This window comes from Coenobita brevimanus, chromosome 106 (genome assembly GCF_032717465.1).
Source record: "Coenobita brevimanus isolate Jiangsu-jjx chromosome 106, ASM3271746v2, whole genome shotgun sequence".
Taxonomy (NCBI): Eukaryota; Metazoa; Arthropoda; class Malacostraca; order Decapoda; family Coenobitidae; genus Coenobita; species Coenobita brevimanus.
Window position 1 is genome coordinate 11942226 of NC_137059.1, and position 20582 is coordinate 11962807.

Genomic DNA, 20582 nt, shown 5'->3' on the forward strand with positions numbered 1-20582 from the left:
GCTGCGCTTATCTCTTCCGTGAATATCTTACATACGTCTTCCACTCCTTCCATCTGCTCTAGCTCATACCTTCCCAATCTTTCTTCCACTATGCTCTTATACTCTGTCCTTTTGTCACTATCTTGCAATTTCTCCACTCTTCTCACAGGAGCTGCTTCCTCCTGTCTTCCCCTTCGTCTCCTTAACCACTTTCTTTGCAGCTCTACCTTGGCCATCACTAAGTGATGGTCCGAGACTCCATTCCCCCACCCTCTCCACACCCTTGCATCCAACACTTGTCTTCTCATTTGCTCATCCACACACACGTAGTCTATCATTGCCTTTCGTTCAACAAGTTCACCATCCATCCTCCTCATTACTCTCCATGTATACCGGTGGATCATCTTATGACGAAAGTAGGTGTTGGCTATTGCCAACCCCTTACCAGCACAGATGTCCACCAAAGCACTACCATTCCCATCTACTTCAGCTGGCACACCCCACTGACCAACCACTCCATCCACTCGTACATTCCCAACTTTGCCATTCATGTCTCCAATCAACAGCACTCTCTCGCTCCTCTCAAACTTGTCCATACATGCTTCTACTCTCGCCCAAAACTCATCTTTCACTCTTGCCACTCGATCCTCTGTTGGAGCATACACACATAGAATCGCCCATGCTTGTATACCTACTTTCATCCTCACCCATACAATCCTTGCACCCACTGTTCCATACTCTCTTATATTCTCCTTCCACTTCTTGCTTACCATCAGACATACTCCCTCTCTTGCCCTCTCATTCTCACTGACTCCCGCACATATACCTATTCCGTGTTCCCATTCTCTCATCCTTTCACCTTTCCATTTAGTTTCAGTCAATCCACATATATCCACTTTTGCATCCTCAAGCACCTGGACAATCTCTCTCTCTTTCACTTCATCATTCACTCCTCTCACATTCCACGTTCCTACCCTCAGAATGTCCTTTGTCCGTTCCTTAGTCGTCAACGTATGGTCCGTCCGGGTCCGAGGCGCTTTATTTGCTTTTTTAGTTAGTTCTTTTTACGGGGTGGGGCACTAACCCACCACCAACCCTTTTAGTCGCCTCGTACGACAAGCAGGGATACTGGGGGAGTATTCTTGAAACCCCCCTACATATAGAAAATTTTGTGAACTTTATGAGATAGGAGTCCAAAATTACATCCCTCGGCACAAAGAAGCGGAAATGAAAATAAAGAAATGGTTTAATAAGAATGTAAAAAATCAAAAGAAAAAAAAAGAGACTTGTTGTGGAATAGATACAGAAGACACAATAGTGAGGACATATAACAACTATAAACAGGCAAGAAACGAATACACAAGAATAAGGAGAGAAGCCCAAAAACAGTTGGAGGAGGACATCGTAAACAAAAGTAGTGATCAACCAAAGCTATTTTACAGCTACATCCGAAGCAAAACTAAAGTAAAAGATAAAATACAATCCATTACGGATGAAGGAATCATCTGTACACAAGAGAAAGATATTTGTGAAGCACTAAATAAGAATTTCCAATCAGTTTTTACAGAAGAAAATGATTTTGAGAGGGATGATATGGAACATACATGCCCAAACATTACCAGATATACAAATATCAGAAAAAGAAATACAGGAGGAGTTAAGTAAATAAAGCAAAGGGAAAGCAAATGGTCCAGATGAAATTTCATATTGGGTGCTACATGAATGTGCAAAGGAGTTAAGTAGACCATTATCTTTAATATTCAAGGAATCCCTGGGTCAAGGTAAGCTACCTGATATTGGAAGAAAGCAAACATTGTTCCCTTATTCAAGAAAGGGAATAGACAAAATTCACTCAACTACTGACCAGTTTCACAAACCAGTGTTGTAAGTAAGACACTGGAAAAGCTGATAAGAAAAGTTTGGGTAAACCATCTAGAAGAACACAATATGATAACAGAAAGGCAATTTAGTTTCAGGAAGGGAAAATCATGTGTTACTAATCTATTAACCCCAAAAGTACGCAATTTGCACAGCAGGTCCGTCCCTCCAGTCGCAAAACAGGGTCGATTTTTCGACTTTCACCAAGGTAAAAAATTTTCTTCCACATATCAAGATCCTGAATTTACACACCTGAAAATGTATGTTTCAGCCAGATTGACCAAATAGTTAGCTCACAGTCACCCGTCAAAAATGCAAAAAATTTACCAATCCCCCATGGGTGAAAATAGGAAATGTACCGAAAATGCATTATTAACGGTAAATAATTATATATACATAACTAATGTCAATGTGCAGTGTTCCCTAGGCATGAAATGTCAGTCTGGTATACGCCCATAGGAACAAAACAAGCCAGGCAAAAAGTGAAGGTAGAGTTTGTGTGTGGCTGGAGGGAGGAGGAGGATGGAGGGATAGGGGAGGAGGGAGAGAGGAGATGGGTTGCTATGCACACACCGCTGTAGAGGGTATGTTGGGGTATGGTTGGTTGGGAGGTGAGAATGTAGAGATGATGCAATGGGGCCCGTTTGTTCGTTCGTTTGTTTAAAGATTCCCTGCACCTACAGTGCAGGCCGGGCCATACAATAGCCCAGTCATTGGGGTATGGGCTGGTTAAAAAACAGTAAGGGGGGAGGACAGGACCTGGGGATTGCCCAGCACACACATCCTGTCTCCTGGCTGGCTTTGCGGTGTGTGTGCAATGGGGCTGAGGGAGGGAAAGTGATGGTGGTGAGGGGGAGGTTTCTTCTCCCCCACCTTAGGGGGCCAGTCACGCCATACCACCCCAGACACTCTAGCTCTCATTGGTCTGATCCCATATACATCACCAAAGGGGTGGAGTTACCTTCCCCCAGTTTTTTGTGTATCTTTATCGATCATGCGGGATAGGCTGGCGTGTCAAATTACACAGAAGCACGATCGTGTGGCATAGGTCTTTAGAGGTTAAGCTGCTATGACAGAGTTGCAGAAACATTACAGAAAAGACAAGGATGGGTGGACAGTATCTATCTAGATTTCAAGAAAGCATTTGACAGAGTACTGCACCAAAGACTTTGGAAACTGTACCCCCAAGGAGGAATCCGAGGCAAACTGTACTTTGGATGCAAGATTTTCCCAGAAAATGGGCAGTGAGAGACAGTACTAAGGGGAAATTACTCATCATGGAGGGAAGTGACTAGCGGAGTTCCACAGGGCTCAGTGCTGGCACCAATTATATTTTTAGTGTATGTAGATGACATAGATAGTAATATTGGGAATGAAAGCTATTTAAATATGTTTGCTGATGATGCAGAAATACAAAGAAGAATTACTAACACAGACTCTTGTAAAGAGCTACAAGATGAATTAAATAAACTTCATGAATGGAGTAATACATGGCAAATGGAATTCAATTTGGACAAGTGTCATGTAATCAAGTTTGGTAAAAGTGGGAAAAGACCATATTGGGATTATAAGTTAGGAAGTAAAACCCTACACATATCAGAAAGAGAGAAGGACCTAGGTGTGATTATCAGTAACAAACTATCTCCGGCTGACCACATAAGTGAGAAGGTACGGAATATGTACACCCTGCTTGCAAATATGAGAACAGCATTCACATACCTAAATGAAGACATGCTGACAAAGATCATAACATCTTTAATCAGACCAACCCTGGAGTATGCATCAGTAGTCTGGAATCCTCATCTCAAGAAACACATAGATAAGATTGAAAAAATTCAAAGGACCACTAGAAGATGGGTACCAAGCTTAAACTGAATCTGCCAACACTACAGGAGAGAAGGAAAAGAGGAGACATGATTATGCTATATAAATGCATGTCAGGGAAGGAGAAAATAGACATAAATGAATATATAACCTATGGGGAAGCATCAGCAAGCGGACACTAAAAAACTGCATAAAAAGAGAGGCGATAAAGACGTTAAGGAAATTTAGTTTCCCAAATAGGGCAATTGATCAATGGAATGCACTGCTGAGTGAAATAGTGTGTGCCAAAACAATTCACAAATTTAAGATGTATGATGAAGATGGTTTAAGACACGGGACAGTACGAGCTTGACTCATTCCAGTAAAGATATAATTAGGTAAGAACACACTGCATTGAACAAAATACCTGCTCTGCCTTCGGAAATGTGGGTGTAATAAAGTAGGCTTTAACTCAGTGGTTGGTGTGCCTCCCTCCTGTGAGTGATTTCATCAGGCATTAGCCAGAATAAAGTGTGTAAACGCAGAACTGTCCCTTTACGGTTGACAGTGTCCTTGAAATAGAGTACCCTAATATGTAGCTTATTACAAGTATACTCATGATGTGAGTTTCTGTCTTATGAAACAAACTTCCGTAACAGTTTTAGTTCACCTGAAGTAATACAAGAATATTTGGTGACAGGACAAGGTCACGCAACGTTTCGTGACAAACAGTACGTACAGTATAGCAGATCCTCAGTAGTCAGCTCTTGTGTATTAAATAACAAATCTAACAATAGGTAATTCAACATCAGAGCAGTAACTATAGGATAACAATTATCATGCCTTAAAATGGTTGAGAGAGAGAGAGAGTAAAACAAGGAACAAATATATTAACCCATTCCATATAAGGATGCTTTCCAACTTTTTCCTGAGGCTTCAAGATATTATTATTATTATTATTATTATTTTTGTTTATTTTTATTTTTTTAATCATCCCCATAAGGAACTGAATGTAGCCCTCATAAACCCCCTTCATCACTATGATGCTTCCAAATCAGAATGAATTATGTGATCGTAATTATATAATATATAAGGATGGAGAGTGAGGGACTAGTGAGGCGAGTGTATGTGAGTGAGGTGAAGGGGGGGGGGGAGATGGAGGAGTAGGCTGAGGATATGTTGGGATGGAGTGTAGAGGTACATGAGAGAAGGATGTGTGGGCTGGGGGAAGGGCAGTGCAATGGTGGTGGACATGCCGACATGAAGGTGATTTGTTTGTGGCCACCCCTTGTGAGATTAAGGCGTCTGGCAATAGAGTGATAGATCGACAACATCCTCTAGATGAAGGGGTTAAGATATTATCTTTTCTTCGTTGTCAGTATTTTCATAGTGTCATAGAGTTAGATTTATATGAAGTAAGTGTGAGCAAGTAAAATAGTGCGTTTTAACTCCTTCAGCCAAGGTATATCTTTTGTTTCATTTTTGTTGCAATCCATCATTTATTCAGGATTGCCTAAGTAGAGGAGGTACATACTATGACCATTCAACCCAGCCAGGTTTGAAAATCTTTTTTCAAACAGATAATAGTTGCTGGGGAATAGCAAGAGCATAATAAAGACCACCATACTGAAATTATTAAAATCTCAATCACATCATAAATATTGAGAGTTAGTGTAGCTTACAAGTACTTTTCTACACTGAAAAACAGTGAAAGTGTCTGCAATTACTGTGGTACTGTTTGCTGAAGAAGAAAAGTGTGATTACAGGGTGTGTGTTATAAATGGTAAAGGATAAGGTGGTGGAGTGTAGGAAACATATCATTACCTTGACTCCTGTGCTACAGTAATTAGAGACAGGTTCATCATTGCAGTGGTACAAGGAGATACTTTATCAGCAACGAAGTAAAAGTTTGGAGCTAGAAAGTACCATATTTTGCTTTCCTTACTGTTGTTTAATTGTCCTGTACCCAACTATATCTGATAGAAATGTTTCTGCATAAATTGTTTAACTGCACATATACAGTAAACCCTCACCATAATGGATTAATTGGGAGGAAAGCCAGGTCCATTAAAGCTGATAGTCCCTGAGGTGTGATTTCAAGCACAGTTTTGAAAGTAAATGAGGACAATAGCATATTCTAGTACCAAAAATGTTAATTATACTCGTTTTACACTAACTTGGCCCATAGTTTTGCCCTTTTGCAGCTTATTTCACATTCTTGTCATAGCACTTCTTCATGACTAATACAGTCAGATCTCGTTATATGATAGGGTTGCATCAAATGAAAACCTATCATTTAACAGTTTATTGTGCAATGAGGTCAATAAAACATTGGTTCATTGGGGTTAGGGAGGGTGCCCTTGAATGCAAAACCCAAAATCTAAAAAAATCTTCCCATTTAGGTTTGCCCTCAGTGCCCCTCAGTAGCATCACACTTTCTGTTAGCGGTAGCATGTTGCCAGACACTATTTCCAAGTCAAAAGTTTCAGTAGTTCACACACAAAAAGTTATCACCTCACTTAATATCATACGCTGCACAATTTGTTGAGCACTTGCACTGTTGTTTGGCAGTAGCAGTGGTGTTTCAGTGGCCATCTTGGTTCAGTCAACGGACTGGGAGGCCCTGCCATCACAGCTGACTGAGGAGGCTGTGTACATATGACTGACATGATTTCAAGTAAATAGTTTCAGGGTTTCACACACAGAAAGTTATTACTTCACTTAATATTACACACTCATTATTTGTAAAGCACTTGCACTGTTATTTGGCAACAGCAATGGTGTTTCAGTGGCCATTCATGCACAAAATGGAGCGAAAGGCAGACAATCACAGCAAATGTAAACACTGGGCGGCCATGTTGGCGCAGACAGGTGACTGTCAGCTTGCATACTTCACCGTGTCTGCACAAGATTGTTGGAGGTGGCCGTCACAGTCATCGTTCTAGCAATATTGCGACCAATTTTTAATCGTTATTCCGGAAAAGGATATAACTTTTAAATTATTTTCTGTAGTGATTTTGCGCATAGTGAGCAGTCATAACGAGACTTTACAGTACAGTATTACCATAGTCTGTCATTACAACTTATCAGTCACGATGGCGAGAGGGTAATTTCAGGACAGGCTGGAGGAAAACGGGTAGGAAATATATGTACTGCAGTCTGTTTAATGGACATTGTTTGTTATAACTGTTGTATGTTCAGTGGGCTTTGTAGTGCCCATTAAATCCAATACCAGCTCTACTGGGGTTGGTTATAGTAAGGTTCAACTCTTGCTTTTATTTGAAATTGCATGAAAATTAGTACGGGTGAAATTATAATCCTTATTATTTATTTTTTATTTTAAAGATTTTTTCTGTATCTGTTTACATCAGTGCACACAAACCTACACTTTGGCAGTATTATATTGTTTGATGCAGTGAATGTACAGCGAGGTTGGATGGAGAGGAATTGGGAAAATGTGAGTACGTTTTAGTATTTGGGTAGTGTGATGAGTAAGGGTGAAGTGCTTGAAAGGGTACAGCAGGGAAGAAAGGTTGCTGGTTCCTTGAAAGCAGTGATAAGAAGCAGGGAAGTGAGCATGGAAGTGAAAAAGTTACTACATGACAGTATTGTGATACCAACTCTAACGTATGGAAGTTTTGTGTGTGTGTGTGTGTATGTGTGTGTGTGTGTCCGACTCTGGACATAGGCTTCACAGCCTGCTATCAAGGCCCAGCAGTCCTCCTACATACCATACACCTCTACATGTCACCACTTCGGCGCTAACACCCACCGTCTATATTGAATACATGCTAGGGCTGTCTCAGACAGGACTTGTGTATTGGTATTAGCGGGGGTGTTTTTACGACATGTCGGCGGGTCGTCTGGTAGATCAGTAAAGCCTGATTTAATGAAATTCAAATCCTTAAACTGTTCCCTGCCCCAGCCGGGATTCGAACCTGGGTCCGTTAGGACTGCAGGCCACCTCTCTACCGATTGAGCCACCGCCTCCCCGAAGCTTGGACGTTGCTGGAAGGACACAAGTCAAGAGTGAGAGCAGTGGAAATTAGGTATTTAAGAGGAGCCTGTGGAGTCACATGGAGAGACAGGCTGACAAATGAGGATATGAAGGAGCATTGTGGTGTAGATGTGGATGTGATAGGAAGTGTTAGGAGGAATACACTGAGGTGGTTTGGCCATGTGGAGAGGATGGAGGGTGAAAGACTGACGAAGAGAGTGTATGTGAGTGAGGTGGAGGGGGGAAGAGGGAGGGGGAGGCCGAGGATGAGATGGAGGGATGGGGTCGAGAGGTATATGAGAGAGGGGGGTGTGAGTTGGGAGTGGGGCAGTGAAATGGCGTGGGACAGAGCGACGTGGAGGCGATTTGTTTGTGGCCACCCCGAATGGGATTGAGGCGTCTGGCAATAGATAGATAAATAGATGCAGGTTACAGTGTACACATTTCAGTTATGTTTTGCAGAGTGTATTCTGGTGTGTATAGATGTATACAATACAGTAAACCTTTGTTATAACAGGCTAATTTGGGGGGGAGGGGGATTCTTATCTGATAAAGCCAATAGTCTGTTATATCTGATGGTCCTCTATAGAGGTGGGATTTCAGTCACATGTTTGAAAATAAATGAGTGCAATAGCATGTAGCTACAGTAGTAGTCTAGTACTAAAAATGAAAACTGTGCCCATGTTACACTAACTTAGCCCATAATTTTGCCCTTTTGCAGTTTATTTCAAATAATTGTCATAGTACTTCCTCATGATCAGTATAGTCTTACTAAGGTCTGTTATTATAACTCATCAATCATGATGGGGAGAGGGCAGTTTCAGGCCAGGTTGGAGTAGAGACACATGTATTGTGGTCCATTGTGCCCCATTTAACAGACGTTGTTCGTTATAGCCGACAGATGTTCAGTGGCCTTTGTAGTGTTCATTGAATTCAATATCCACTATACCAGGGTCTGTTATAGCAAAGGCCTACTTATGTAAAATGCTGGTTGAAGTTCTAAAGAAGTATTATCATGTGCTTAATGAGGCATATTAATGGCTTTCAAATGCTGAACCTGACTATTTGCACTTTGCCATATATTTTTGCATCATGGTGGTAGGTGGTGGCAACCATCATCCACTTCCTTGATGTAATGCTGCCCACTTCTTCCTTCACCTTTATCATTTTCTTTCTGTGTCTGCCCTCTTCTCTTCTTATTTCTTCCATCTTTCCTGTCACTTTTTATTACTCTGTCCTTTTGAGGTGGCTTTACAGTGACAAGCTTCATGGTTGCCTGTAGGCCAGGAAACCATTTACTATGTTGGGTGGTAACCATATAACCAACCCATATGTGTCCTCTTCGTTTCAACAAGTGGGTTGGTGGAGTGTTAGTGCCCCTTCCCATAAAATGACCAACTCAAAGACAAATGGCCAACCCTTACGGGATTATGGAGTCTAGCTATAGATAGATAGAGAGATTACAGGAATGTGCCTGTATGAGGATAAAGTACAATACAATGCTGTACAGTGAAAGACAAAAGTCGTGTCCCGGTTTTGTCCGAAGATTAAGTGTAACGTGAAACATTATGAGAACTCCACCACAGCTGCATATTCGTGGTTGGCTAGTCTGACTTTCCTCAAGCTTCATATCTTCTGTGATGAAAGTATAACAAACCCAGGAAATTCTGAAGCCTTAACATTCATTTGTGAGAATTGCTGCGTCTGAGAGACGAAATGTGAATCATATTCGGCCAGGCGATGACTGTTGGCCATTACATCTTACACCTTACTACAAAATGTCAGGCAGAACCAGTTTATTCCTTGGTATGGGCAGGGCAAAACAACATGAGTCCAACTACTGAGAGAGGACATTGTATACCTTTAGCTAGGAAGAAGGAATCCCGAACAGATAGTTCGGATCAGGTGCTTTCAGGAGGAAGGCACAACGGACAGTGGTCATCGTTCAGGTCGCCCTATTATTACCACACCAATAAAGGACCAGGAAGTAATCACAGTTATGAAGGGCAGCACTTGTAAGCAGCGCTTATTCTGTAAGAGACGAATTCAGCCTATAATAAAGCACACGAATAGTTCTGTGTATTTTTCTATCTTTTGGGTTATGTGTTCGAACTCAAGCCTTTGGGATTCATTTTGCCACTAATAACAAAACAATCAGTTATCATCATACACTAACTATCCCCATATGTGGCAACTTTGTTTGATGACAGATAATTATTACAATTACAGCTTATAAACACCAGCTTCAGCTAAGCAGAAGTTAAATTGATAAAGAAGAACCCAGGCTCGGACATGTCTTTAAAATTGCTGTGCAGTGTTCCTTTAAAAAAAAAAAAAAAAAAAAAAAAAAAAAAAGGGAACATGAAAAACTGTTCATACATATATCAAGTAATATTAGCAGTCAGAAAAACACAACTACAGTATATATATATATATATATATATATATATATATATATATATATATATATATATATATTATATTAATTTGCTTAGTGAAAAGTATGCTCTCATCCACAAGCTCGTCACTTGGAGAAAATGGCAATAGTATGCTCTCATCCCCAGGCTCGTCACCTGGAGCAAATGGCAGCTCATGTCAGTGCTGCCAACCCTTCGTTACTCGTATGACGCAAAGGCGAACGCACCAAAACTTTAGCCTTTCAACAGATGTTTTCACCAAATTTCAGAACACGATTTTTGTCTTTCAGTTTACACAAAGAGGTCCATGTATGTTTGTAGTTATGGTGTACCTCACATGGCATCAACACATCAGCACTAAAGTTATCAGAGCAGAATCACCACTTCTATCCAGTGTAGGTAGTTCACCAAACTATTGTGCAGGAAGATCTGAATGATATCCTGGTGTTGTGGCCCCAAACTCATCTGGATGTGAGTTGGGTAGACTGCAAACTTAAGTTGCCCCTCTCCTGCAGTCCACCATCCCTTTAATGGGGGATAGGGAGGGAGGTGAGGGGCATTAATTTACCATATGGGGAGCTACCCAGTTATATCAGTGTCATTGTATGAATGTCTCTCTGCAGCCAATTTGTGATGTCTAAGGCAAGTTTATGTATTAACATGTGACTGAAATCACAATACTTACTGTGTTAAGATAAAGATGAAGCAGCTGCCATGAACTGTTTAGCCTTCATGCTTTTCTCTGTAACAGAGGCCGTTGAGCCAGTGGTAGGCTATTCACCCATTATCCTGGGACACAAGCCCACTGTATTATCCAGATTACCAATGTTGTCACCCCTAGGTGTTACCCTAGGTACTTATTTGACCTAATTAAACCACAAAGGGTGAATGGACACCAGAGTTGAGTGATGCCAGTTATCTGCACCAGGATTCAAATGTTGGTGCCCTTGGGCCAGCAACTTCAGTGATGCTAACCACTCAGCCACCTCAACTGAATGCTGTGGAAAGCACCACTATAGTTTATTCACTTTAACCTGGCCCACATTTTCATCTTGTAGCAGTTTATTTCATGTAGCTCAGTGGCAGAAAAAGACAGTATTTTGGCTTTATGTTCTTTCTGTAGCATTTCTTTGTGACTAGCATCATATTCTAGTGTTAATGTACAGTAATCACTCTAATATCCGGACGCCCAATATCCGAACATCCCCACTATCCGGACATAAGAATGTTTCATACTGTACTTTTTTCCATACTATACTTACCTCATTTCACTCTTTAATGTCCTGTATTGGTGTGAATAGGGTGTTAGGAGCTATGCATGTGCAGTAGGAAGGTGTTTTTCTGAGTTAGGCTAGGTTAGGGTCCATAAGTACCAGTCCAGGAGCCAGTCACCAGAATGTTTATTATTGAATGAACCTACTTCTAAACCCTCATTTTATGTTTCTTTTGCATTTATTTCAGTCATTTATGTGCCTTATTGGTGTGATTTGGGTCTTCAATAGGTGCTATGCATGTCCAGAGGGAGTTGTATAGGTGTTTCTCTGAGTTAGGGTCCGTAAGTACAAGTCCATAAGCTGGGGCCCAATATCCGGACAGAACCAATATCCGGACCTACCTATGGCTCTATTATGTCGGATATTGGAGTGATTACTGTATTGTTATAACTCAGCATTCAAAATAGAGGGATGGCAGTTTTAGTGCAAGGTAAAGTGGACCGAGTATAGCAAGTAGTATTGTGCATCATGAAACCAGTGTCAGGAAAACCAGATATTTCGTAGTATCTTTCATCTGTGTTGAAAAATTGTTTTGCATGGAATATCCATGAATGTAGGGTTGATTTTTTTTTTTTTTTTGATGAAAGTCAAAACTGTTATTCATGATAGAATCAGCAGCAGAGTATGAGTATTTTTAGTTTACTTATATTGAAATTTCATAACATGTTTGAGCTGCCTGCTACAGTTTACCTTCCATCCTAACGTTGAGCTGTCTTCCTCAGGTATCAAAAGACGGCTGGTGCCATGAGTGCTGTGGGTGAGAAGACATCTTCACTCTTTGGTGGCATTGGAGCCAAATTTGGACAGCTGAAGGAGACCCCAACCTTCAAGTCCTTCGAGGAGCGTGTTGGTGGTGTCTACTCTGCGGCCAGGGTTAGTTTAAGTGTATAAGACAGTGAAGTGATGGAAGACAAAGATCAGTAAAATCAGATAAAGGTTCTTTTTTTGAGATGTATGTTGAAGTTTTACTATATGACAGATAGCCTTGGTGCATGTCTGCCTTCACTTCTTATTTCTTCCTGTGCTGTTCTATAAAATCTCATTCTTTCAGCCTCCCGATATACAGTAATAAAATTCTGTTTAGTTTTTAGGCTTCTTATAGGTATTTAGTCTGTTAAGGAGGAAAGATATCATTTCATGGCATTGTGCATGAGAAGCAGTGGATTGGATAAATGAGGATAGGGGAGTAGGTTTGATCAATGAAACAGTTATGGAAGAGAGAAATGAGGGTTTTCTGTGCTCACCTGAAGAAAGTTCTGCTTTATACACTCACCCACTGGTTTGAACCTCTAAATATGAGACAAGTGCAAGGAGTAAAAATAACCAGACACTTACCTCTGTGGTAACTGTGTGTGAGAGGGGACGAATGGCTCCTACCACTCCTTCCCTTCCCAGTCACACTTACACACCATTACCAGATGTATGAGTACATGACCACTGCTTGTTTCACATTCATTGGTTTGAAGTGGTATGGAAGTATATAACAGAACTTGCAGGACTTTCAAGTGTGCCAAATAAAAGTTCATGTATGCCAAACTTTAACCCATTCACACCCAAAACGTAAGTCGTTATGTGAACGTGATGAGCCTGCCCGCGCCATAAACCCTTGCGTCCTGTTGTATCAGTGTTTGTCGCCCATTGGTACAGAGGTGTGGGAGTGTTCTCAGAGTCTAGTTTAGGCCACTGAAGCTGTCAGAAGTACTGCTCACCAACCAGTCATGTGGGAGATGTGGGGAGCCCAGTGCCACATCACACCCTCCTCAGCCAGTGCCAATGCAGTTTTCCTGTTTGTGCCCACCCCACCTGGAAGGTACACTAGGTAGCTTTGAGCTCTCCCTCTCTCGCGATTTTGTGTGTCTGTGAAGCTTTACACCAGTGTTACATCATATAGCTGATTCTGGCCGGGATAACTCTGATGACATGATGACACATCTGGTGGTGATTTCTCAGTGAGTTACAGGAGGATGAAGAGCCTGTTTTAGAGGAGGACTGGCAGTTCTTGGCAGACATTTTTTCAGATGAAAGAGCCTACAACATACCACCAAACACTGATGCTACTGTGGGTAAAAATTCTGCTTTGGGCCTACACTGTAAAAAGTAAGGAATGGTAGACTGTTAACCCCCCCACTTTTTTTTTTAATGTAAAAAAGAAGGAACCATAGGCCGTTAGCCTTTTTTTTTTTTTTTTTTTTTTTTTTTTTTTATAAAGGAAGGAACCATAGGCTGTTGGGTTTTTTTTTTTTTTTTTTTTTTTTTTTTTTTTTTTTTTAATATACTACAGTACCATTGTTCATTCATTCATTCATTCATTCATTGCCAGACGCCATGTATCCCAGACAGGGTGGCCAAGGGCTTAGAGTTAATTGTTTTACAGGGAGGGGCACTAATCCTCCACCAACCCCACATGACACGTAGGGATGCCAACAGCATCTGGTGTTCCCAGGAGGTCACCCATCCAAGTACTAACCAGACCCAACGTTGCTTACTATTAATATTATGTGTATTATATATATTAAATGGATTATATACAATATTTAGCATGAAAGTACACAATGAACAGTTTGCAGAATATAAACTGCAAGAAAATTATAGCTAATATGAAGAGCACATTGTACGTGGGCACTGTGGGGGGGAGGGCTGGTATTTACGTGTGACCTATGTGATATGGGCGCAAAGAGGTTAATATATAGATGGTGAAAGTGGCTGTAATGATTACATATACATCTTGTGATGACAGAAGTTTGAAAAGAGGGACAGGGTAGGTCGAATGATTACAAGTGTTTTTGATGGGTGACATTAGTGAAAGACACAATATAGGTCAAGTGAATGATATAATGAGCCATCTCTTTGAAACAGGGAAGTACTGTACACGGCATAGGATGATAGGAGCTTTGAGGGAAATCTGATTGTGTGCTTGTTGAGTTACAGCTGCTTGGGTGTCAGCAACAAGGGAGTTTAGGGGGTGGTACCTATACGGTGGATTGTCTGGTCATATGATAGTACAGTGTAGGATGAAGCTGAAAGGAGCAAGAAAGAAGGATGAGTGGACTGCTTGGAGGAAAAAAATACTGTTAGTTTGTAAACTGAGATACAAAGAAGCAAGTGAGGAATACAGCCAAATACAAAGGAGTCATTGTCAGTGAACTGTGAACAAATGGTTTAGACTGTGGAATGCATACACAATATGTCTTGTAAAGAGTGCTGAAGATATCCATGGTATTGCAAGGATGTCAGTTAATACGAGGAAGGGCAGTGGTAACACAACCAGTCCAGTAGCTGGTGGAGGTATAGGGTCTCAGGGCCAGGCTACCTCAGTCTAAGTAGGCTACATTGAAGGGTTGATGGTCAGCCCATTATGTGACTGAAGACCCTCCAGTCACCTCTTGGGGATCAACTGCGATGCATCAAGACCATCACTGTGATGGGAGTGTTCCAACCACTAGACCAGGCACACTGCACTGTAGTATTGTGCTGTACTATAAGAACAACATGAAGTCAGTAGGAGTGAGTGGGAGAAATTAGGAGTTTAGGTGAACAAAAAAGGAATATAGCAAGTGTAAGAGGTATGTAAAGTAATTAATAGAAAGAGAAAGAGAGGGGTAATGAAGAGTTTTGAAGTATAATTATGAAAAGATATCTGAAGATTGGATTGTGTGATGAAAGGGTGCAAAAATATAAGAATGAACATAAGAAGAAGTTGATATGTATGAGGGATGAAGAAGAATGCTCAGAAATAAAAGTAAAGTAAGGGACAAATGGATAATAATTTTGAAAAATTAATTGATGGGGATGTTAAGAGAAAGGCAATTGATTTTATAATTGAGCTTGGTGGTGCAGAAGAAAGGATTGTACTGATATATCCAGAAATGTGCAATATTATTTAGAAATGAAATATGGAGAGGGTGCAGTGAAAGGTATGTGGGAAATATGTCAGAAAACCTGGAAGAGCAGAATTTACCAGTGGAGTGTAAGATGACTCTGATTGTGTCATTGCCATCCCCAGTATGGGGATTCTTTAAGAGGAAGCATGGCATTCTTTATAGATATGTATGTATATGAACTCCAACCACCTCTTGGACTGAAGCATATGGACCACATCTAGTTGGTTGGCTTTAACTCACTAACATTCAGTTTTTTATAATATGGTTACCACCCAGTGCAGTAAATGGTCAAGTTGAATATTTTTCTTGAAAAAATATGAACCCTCCCCAAAAATGTGTTACAGGTTCCTTTCCAAGCAGAGCTGCAGCTAGAATATATCTAAAACTGTCCTAGCCCTCCATCAGTGAATTTTAATCTTCAGAGGGTGGGGTACTTCCTTCAGCTAGTTAAAATAATCAGAAGGTAGCTAGAATGAAACCTAAAATGGTCCCAGTCTTTGCAGGGGGTAAGTGAAGGAACATTATATTAAAAAGTACTGTACATGTGTCAACAGTTTGTAGTTGAGAAGTATTGGTAAGAGCCAGTTGTAAAGTGAATGGTTGTGAATCAAATAGATTATAAAATGGCATATATTGAAATGTGTATGGAGATTCATATATTGAAATGTGTATGGAGATGTATGCATAATATATCCTTAAAGATGTTTTTTGCACAACCTCAGTGTCACTTGTGCTGCAGACTAGAAATAAAACTCTCAGTACTCATCATTGTCACTGATGTAGCTGCATATGTTATGAGCCTAATGAAACAAGTAGTGATCAAAGTATAAAGCTTCAGTCAATGTCTGTGCTTTTATTTTTTTTTTTATTATGTCTGTGATATCAGAACAGCCAGTGTTCACAGTAACTTCTACTTTTCTGCCTTTCTTTCCCCATTTCTGGATCTTTTGCATCCCATATGTTAGGGATGATGATATTGACAGAGTGGGTCTCATTCATCCTCAAGGAATATTGCACAGCATGATATACAGGAGTACTGCTTTTTTTTATTGTTCTCATGTAACATTACCATACCCCAATTTTTTAAACTGTTACCATATTTACACATTTCTTCCTTGCCCTCAGACTCGCATGGGAGGTTCTGGCTCTAACTCTACACAGGACTTTGAGGAGGCTCTGAAGGAGGCTGAGGGAGAGAAGGCAGCTCTGGAGGCAGCCAATGGTGGTGGCCCTGTGCAGTCAACCACGCCCAACCAGGATGTTACCCAGCCTGCCGCGTCTTAAGTCCCCCCACACTGCCCTACCCCACCCCACTCCGCCACCCACACTCTGCCACCTCCGCACCCACCCACCCCATCACCACAGTTTAGAAGGATATTTTCTAGCTAAGCAAAGGAATTATGTGGCTCCCTCCTTCCTTCCTTCCTTCCTCCCTCTCCCCATCCCCCCCAGCCCTTTTTAGTCCATTTGTAGTGTTCATCATTATTTGATAAGTATCTCGGTTATAGAACTTATATACATAGGATCATTTAAGGGTTTCTTGTGGGTTCATATTTTTTACTAGAATTGTGACTGTGATTGATTTTCTGGGTGTCCACTTGGCAGCCAATTTAGTCTGCTGTAGTCAGTGCCCCTGGATCGAGTCTTACCGTAGTGCAGATTTTTGGTAAACCTCAAGTGACTAAATCCTCAAAAAGTTAGGGTGAAGCAGTAATTATGGAAGTGGATACAACATATTTATTCAGAAATTTGTTGACTATTTAAAATGGACAACATTGCCTTCTGGGTGTTTAAGAGTTAACCCCTTCAACCTGATGCCGTTTGTTTTGTAGTTGTTCTTGCTACCTTTAGATGATGTCTGTTTGGCTTAGGGAGGAAATTCAAGTTTGAAGGGGTTAATGGACACTGTTTCTAACCCACTATGAATGGGTTTCTCTAAAGTTAAAAAAAGCTGGCTGGAGGTAGCAAGAATAAAATAGAGTACATCATCAGACTGAAGGGGTTAAAGGCTAATGCATACTAACCAAGCGCAGAGTTGTGGGTCCTTAATGTATTGTGACAGCTCTTCATTAACTACTCTTTACATCTGTTTCTGAGCTAGCATGTCTTTGTACTATTTTATCACAGTTATAATTTATTTCAGTGGATAAATACATACTATGACAATTAGTTACCAGTAACATGCAAATAATGAACTCTGAGTCACATGTTGAGTTACACCTCAAGTCCTTCATCTTTTTCTCCTTTGTTGCAATAACAGAACAAATGCCTGTGAGTGTACCCAGCCAGAGTACTCAAGGCTTCCTGTATAATTTACTGTAGCTGTATTTGGTGCATTATATTTTGTGAGTGAAGGTTGAGGTGGCTTAGCTGTAACCTATCTTTAGGCTGCCTTCTTGTATCATTATTGTATATCAGGAAGTGGAAATTGATTGTTAATGTGCAAAAGTATAACAGTTATTTAGTTTTAAAGATTACATAATATAAAAATCTTCATTTTAACAAGTGAGTTGGCATTAGACTGTTGTATGTTGTTATTCATATCATAGGAATACTGATAAAAAGTTCTAAGTGTTTCCGGAGATGGGAGACTTCTGGGTCACCCTTCGTGTTATCTCCAACTGATGATTACTTCTGAATGGTGTGGATATTATATATACAGTATTTACTCCTGACAGTACTGAGTTTCAGATCTTGTAGTAGGATACAGTACCTTCTGACTTTTTTGTATTTTTATTTTGGAATCACAGACACAGTTTTATTCTTTTTATATTAAAGAATGATCTGCTGTGTTAGGTTTAAGTGTGATGGTTTAGAAGAAGCAGTTTGCAGTCAGACAGTAAGAACTTGCCAATCCTGGAATTAAAAATATATATGTATTTTGCCTTCCATGAAGAATCTCATTTTACTTGCAGAGAAAGCTAGGGAATCCTCCTCTGGTAAAACATACAAGGATGCAAAGGACCAGTGACAGCGTGGGTACACATCAGAAGAGTAAATTAAAAATAAAAGATGTTTTGGGTAGTTCTTGTTACCTGACTGGACAGGTTGTTCCCAGGAAGATGAAATGGAAATGTGTTGTGTAGCTGACCACCCCACATGAGTAATCATCCAGATATGAATTAATAAACTCTTGTGACATTCCCGTCTTAGACTTTAGAGAGACTCCAGGTCTGCATGAAAACTATTTAGACTATGATAACTACCGTGCCTGCCTTCATTATTAGTCTTATGATGCATCCAGAGTAATGTAGACAATACTACCTTGCACATCTTATAGTAAGTCAGATTGTTCCTGTTTGAAGCATAATTCAGTTAAGTGCTTTTAAGAAAATTTTAGATGAAGTTGATGAAACATTAGCTAATCAACCACCTTGTATCATTGCAGCTTTTTTTAGATGTAATGGTGACACAAACACTTCGTTCATGCCAGATCAACATACAGGCACAGTCAATATTGCCAGGTGTATACCACAAAGCTGAATTATACCAGATCTATGCATTCCTGGTACTTCTTGATTGAAAGTTTGCCGACACTTCCCTGCCAAGTGCCAGCTGTAACAGGAAATATTTTTATGTGGATGGAATGTGGAGTATACAGCAAATGAGTATGAGAAGGAAGGATAGTTTCAAACATCTAGGGGGTAATGAGAAATATTGAAGGCAGGACACAATGTTGACTGAAGTGTGGTTGAACTTTTGCTCTTGACAGTACTTACACAATTGAGATGTATACAGTCTGGCATAGTTGCTCCCAAGTTGTGTATGCAGTGCTTCCTGGCGTAGGTCTTCATGATGTAGGTGTTTCACAAGTGGTCATGTTGGCCTGGAGTTGCCACACCCTGTAATGCTTGTGGATATGTAGGGGAACAGCAGATGGTTGTTGTTTTTGCCGTTGTATTCCCAGTTATTTGACATGTAGTTATAAACACAGAGATAAACCATGTGTTTCTCTCTCCTTTACATTTACTAGTAAAACATTAACTTTTTACGGTTGTGAGACACTGGTGCACTGTTGATTTACCTCCTTCAACTCATGGCTGTGTTTTGCAGCAGATAAAATCAAATGGGATGGTGGTAAAAATGGTCTAGTGCTAGTGTACTGAAGTTGGAATGAACCCAGAAATGAATGGAGAAATTTCTTTCATGCAAAATGCTACTTGAGGTTGGTCACTCACTGTTATAAAATGTCTTGGATGACAGTAGCCTTCTTAGGCTACAGTAGACTCTTACACTCCAAAGAATTTTTGCTTTCAAGGGTTACCTGAAGTTAGAGCCATCTCTCCAAAGCTAGATAAATTAATTTGGCATCGTTCAGAAATAGTGGTAGATGGTGGTAACCATCATCCACTGACTTGGTGTAGTGCTGCTTCCTTCTCACTTCTGCTTTACCATTCTTTTTTTTCTGTATGTGCCCTCCTCTCTTCCTATTTCTCCCATCATTCCTGTCACTTTTTGTTACTCTATTTCCTTTTCAGGTGGCTTTACATTGAGTGATAAGCCTTATGGTTTCTTGGAAGCCAAGAAACTGTTTATGATGCTTTGGTGGTAACCATACAACCAACTCGTGTTCATTCCCTATGCGTCAGCAAGTGGGTTGGCGAAGGGTTAGTGCCCCTATCCGTAAAACAACTAACTCAAAGACAAACGGCCACCTCTTAAAGGATTATGGCATCTGACTCTAGATCGATAGACTGGAGGAGTTTCCCTAACACAAAATGCTGCCCGAGGCAAAGCTTAGGACTCACTGATTTAAAGTGTCTTGGTTAACAGTAGCCTACCCTTGGCCTCGTGCACTCCAAACGATTTTTGTTTTCGGAGGGTGAACTGAACTTACTTAGTGATCTTTACAAAATTGGATAAAATTAACTTCGCATTGTTCAGAAAACTCAGACTGAAGAGGTTAAAGCATCAAATACGGTAAACTTTATCAGCCATTTCTAAGACCAGCAGAGATTGGTCATGTAGCACCAATAAGGGTGTGGGTTGGCTGCGTACCCATAGATATTCTGAGCCCCATTAATTCAGCCTGATACCAGCATCTCACAAAGGGCAATATGGGACTGAATGATTTATTAACTGAATATGGAAAGTTTTGGATTGTAAGATATGACACCCCCCTGCAAAAAAAAAAAAAAAAATCTTTCTTACATCGTTCGCTCTTGCATTCATAATATTTTACATTAGAGGATGAGTGCTTACTGCTGTCCTTTGCTACCTATAAAACTTGCTTGCAAGTTTCCTCACTTTACTGTAAAAGTAAGAAAGAAGTTGATATTGTGGAACACATTCCCGACTTACTGTATAATGACTGTTTGTATGTAAGAGAGGAAACAGTTAGGAAGATAGGGGA

The 20582-nt window shown here is 40.4% G+C and overlaps 1 protein-coding gene across 6 annotated transcripts in view; it reads left to right on the plus strand.

Annotated features, from left to right (window-relative positions):
• Positions 1-19170, plus strand: part of LOC145416522 (uncharacterized) — a 294640-nt gene extending 275470 nt beyond the window's left edge. For all 6 annotated transcript variants that reach the window (XM_080285482.1, XM_080285485.1, XM_080285481.1 and 3 more), the window contains 2 exons: positions 12071-12221; positions 16355-19170. In XM_080285482.1, coding sequence (XP_080141608.1) covers positions 12071-12221; positions 16355-16513 — 310 coding nt within the window. In that variant the 3' untranslated portion in view covers positions 16514-19170. The remainder of the gene's footprint in view (positions 1-12070; positions 12222-16354) is intronic.
• The last annotated feature ends 1412 nt before the right edge of the window (positions 19171-20582 follow it).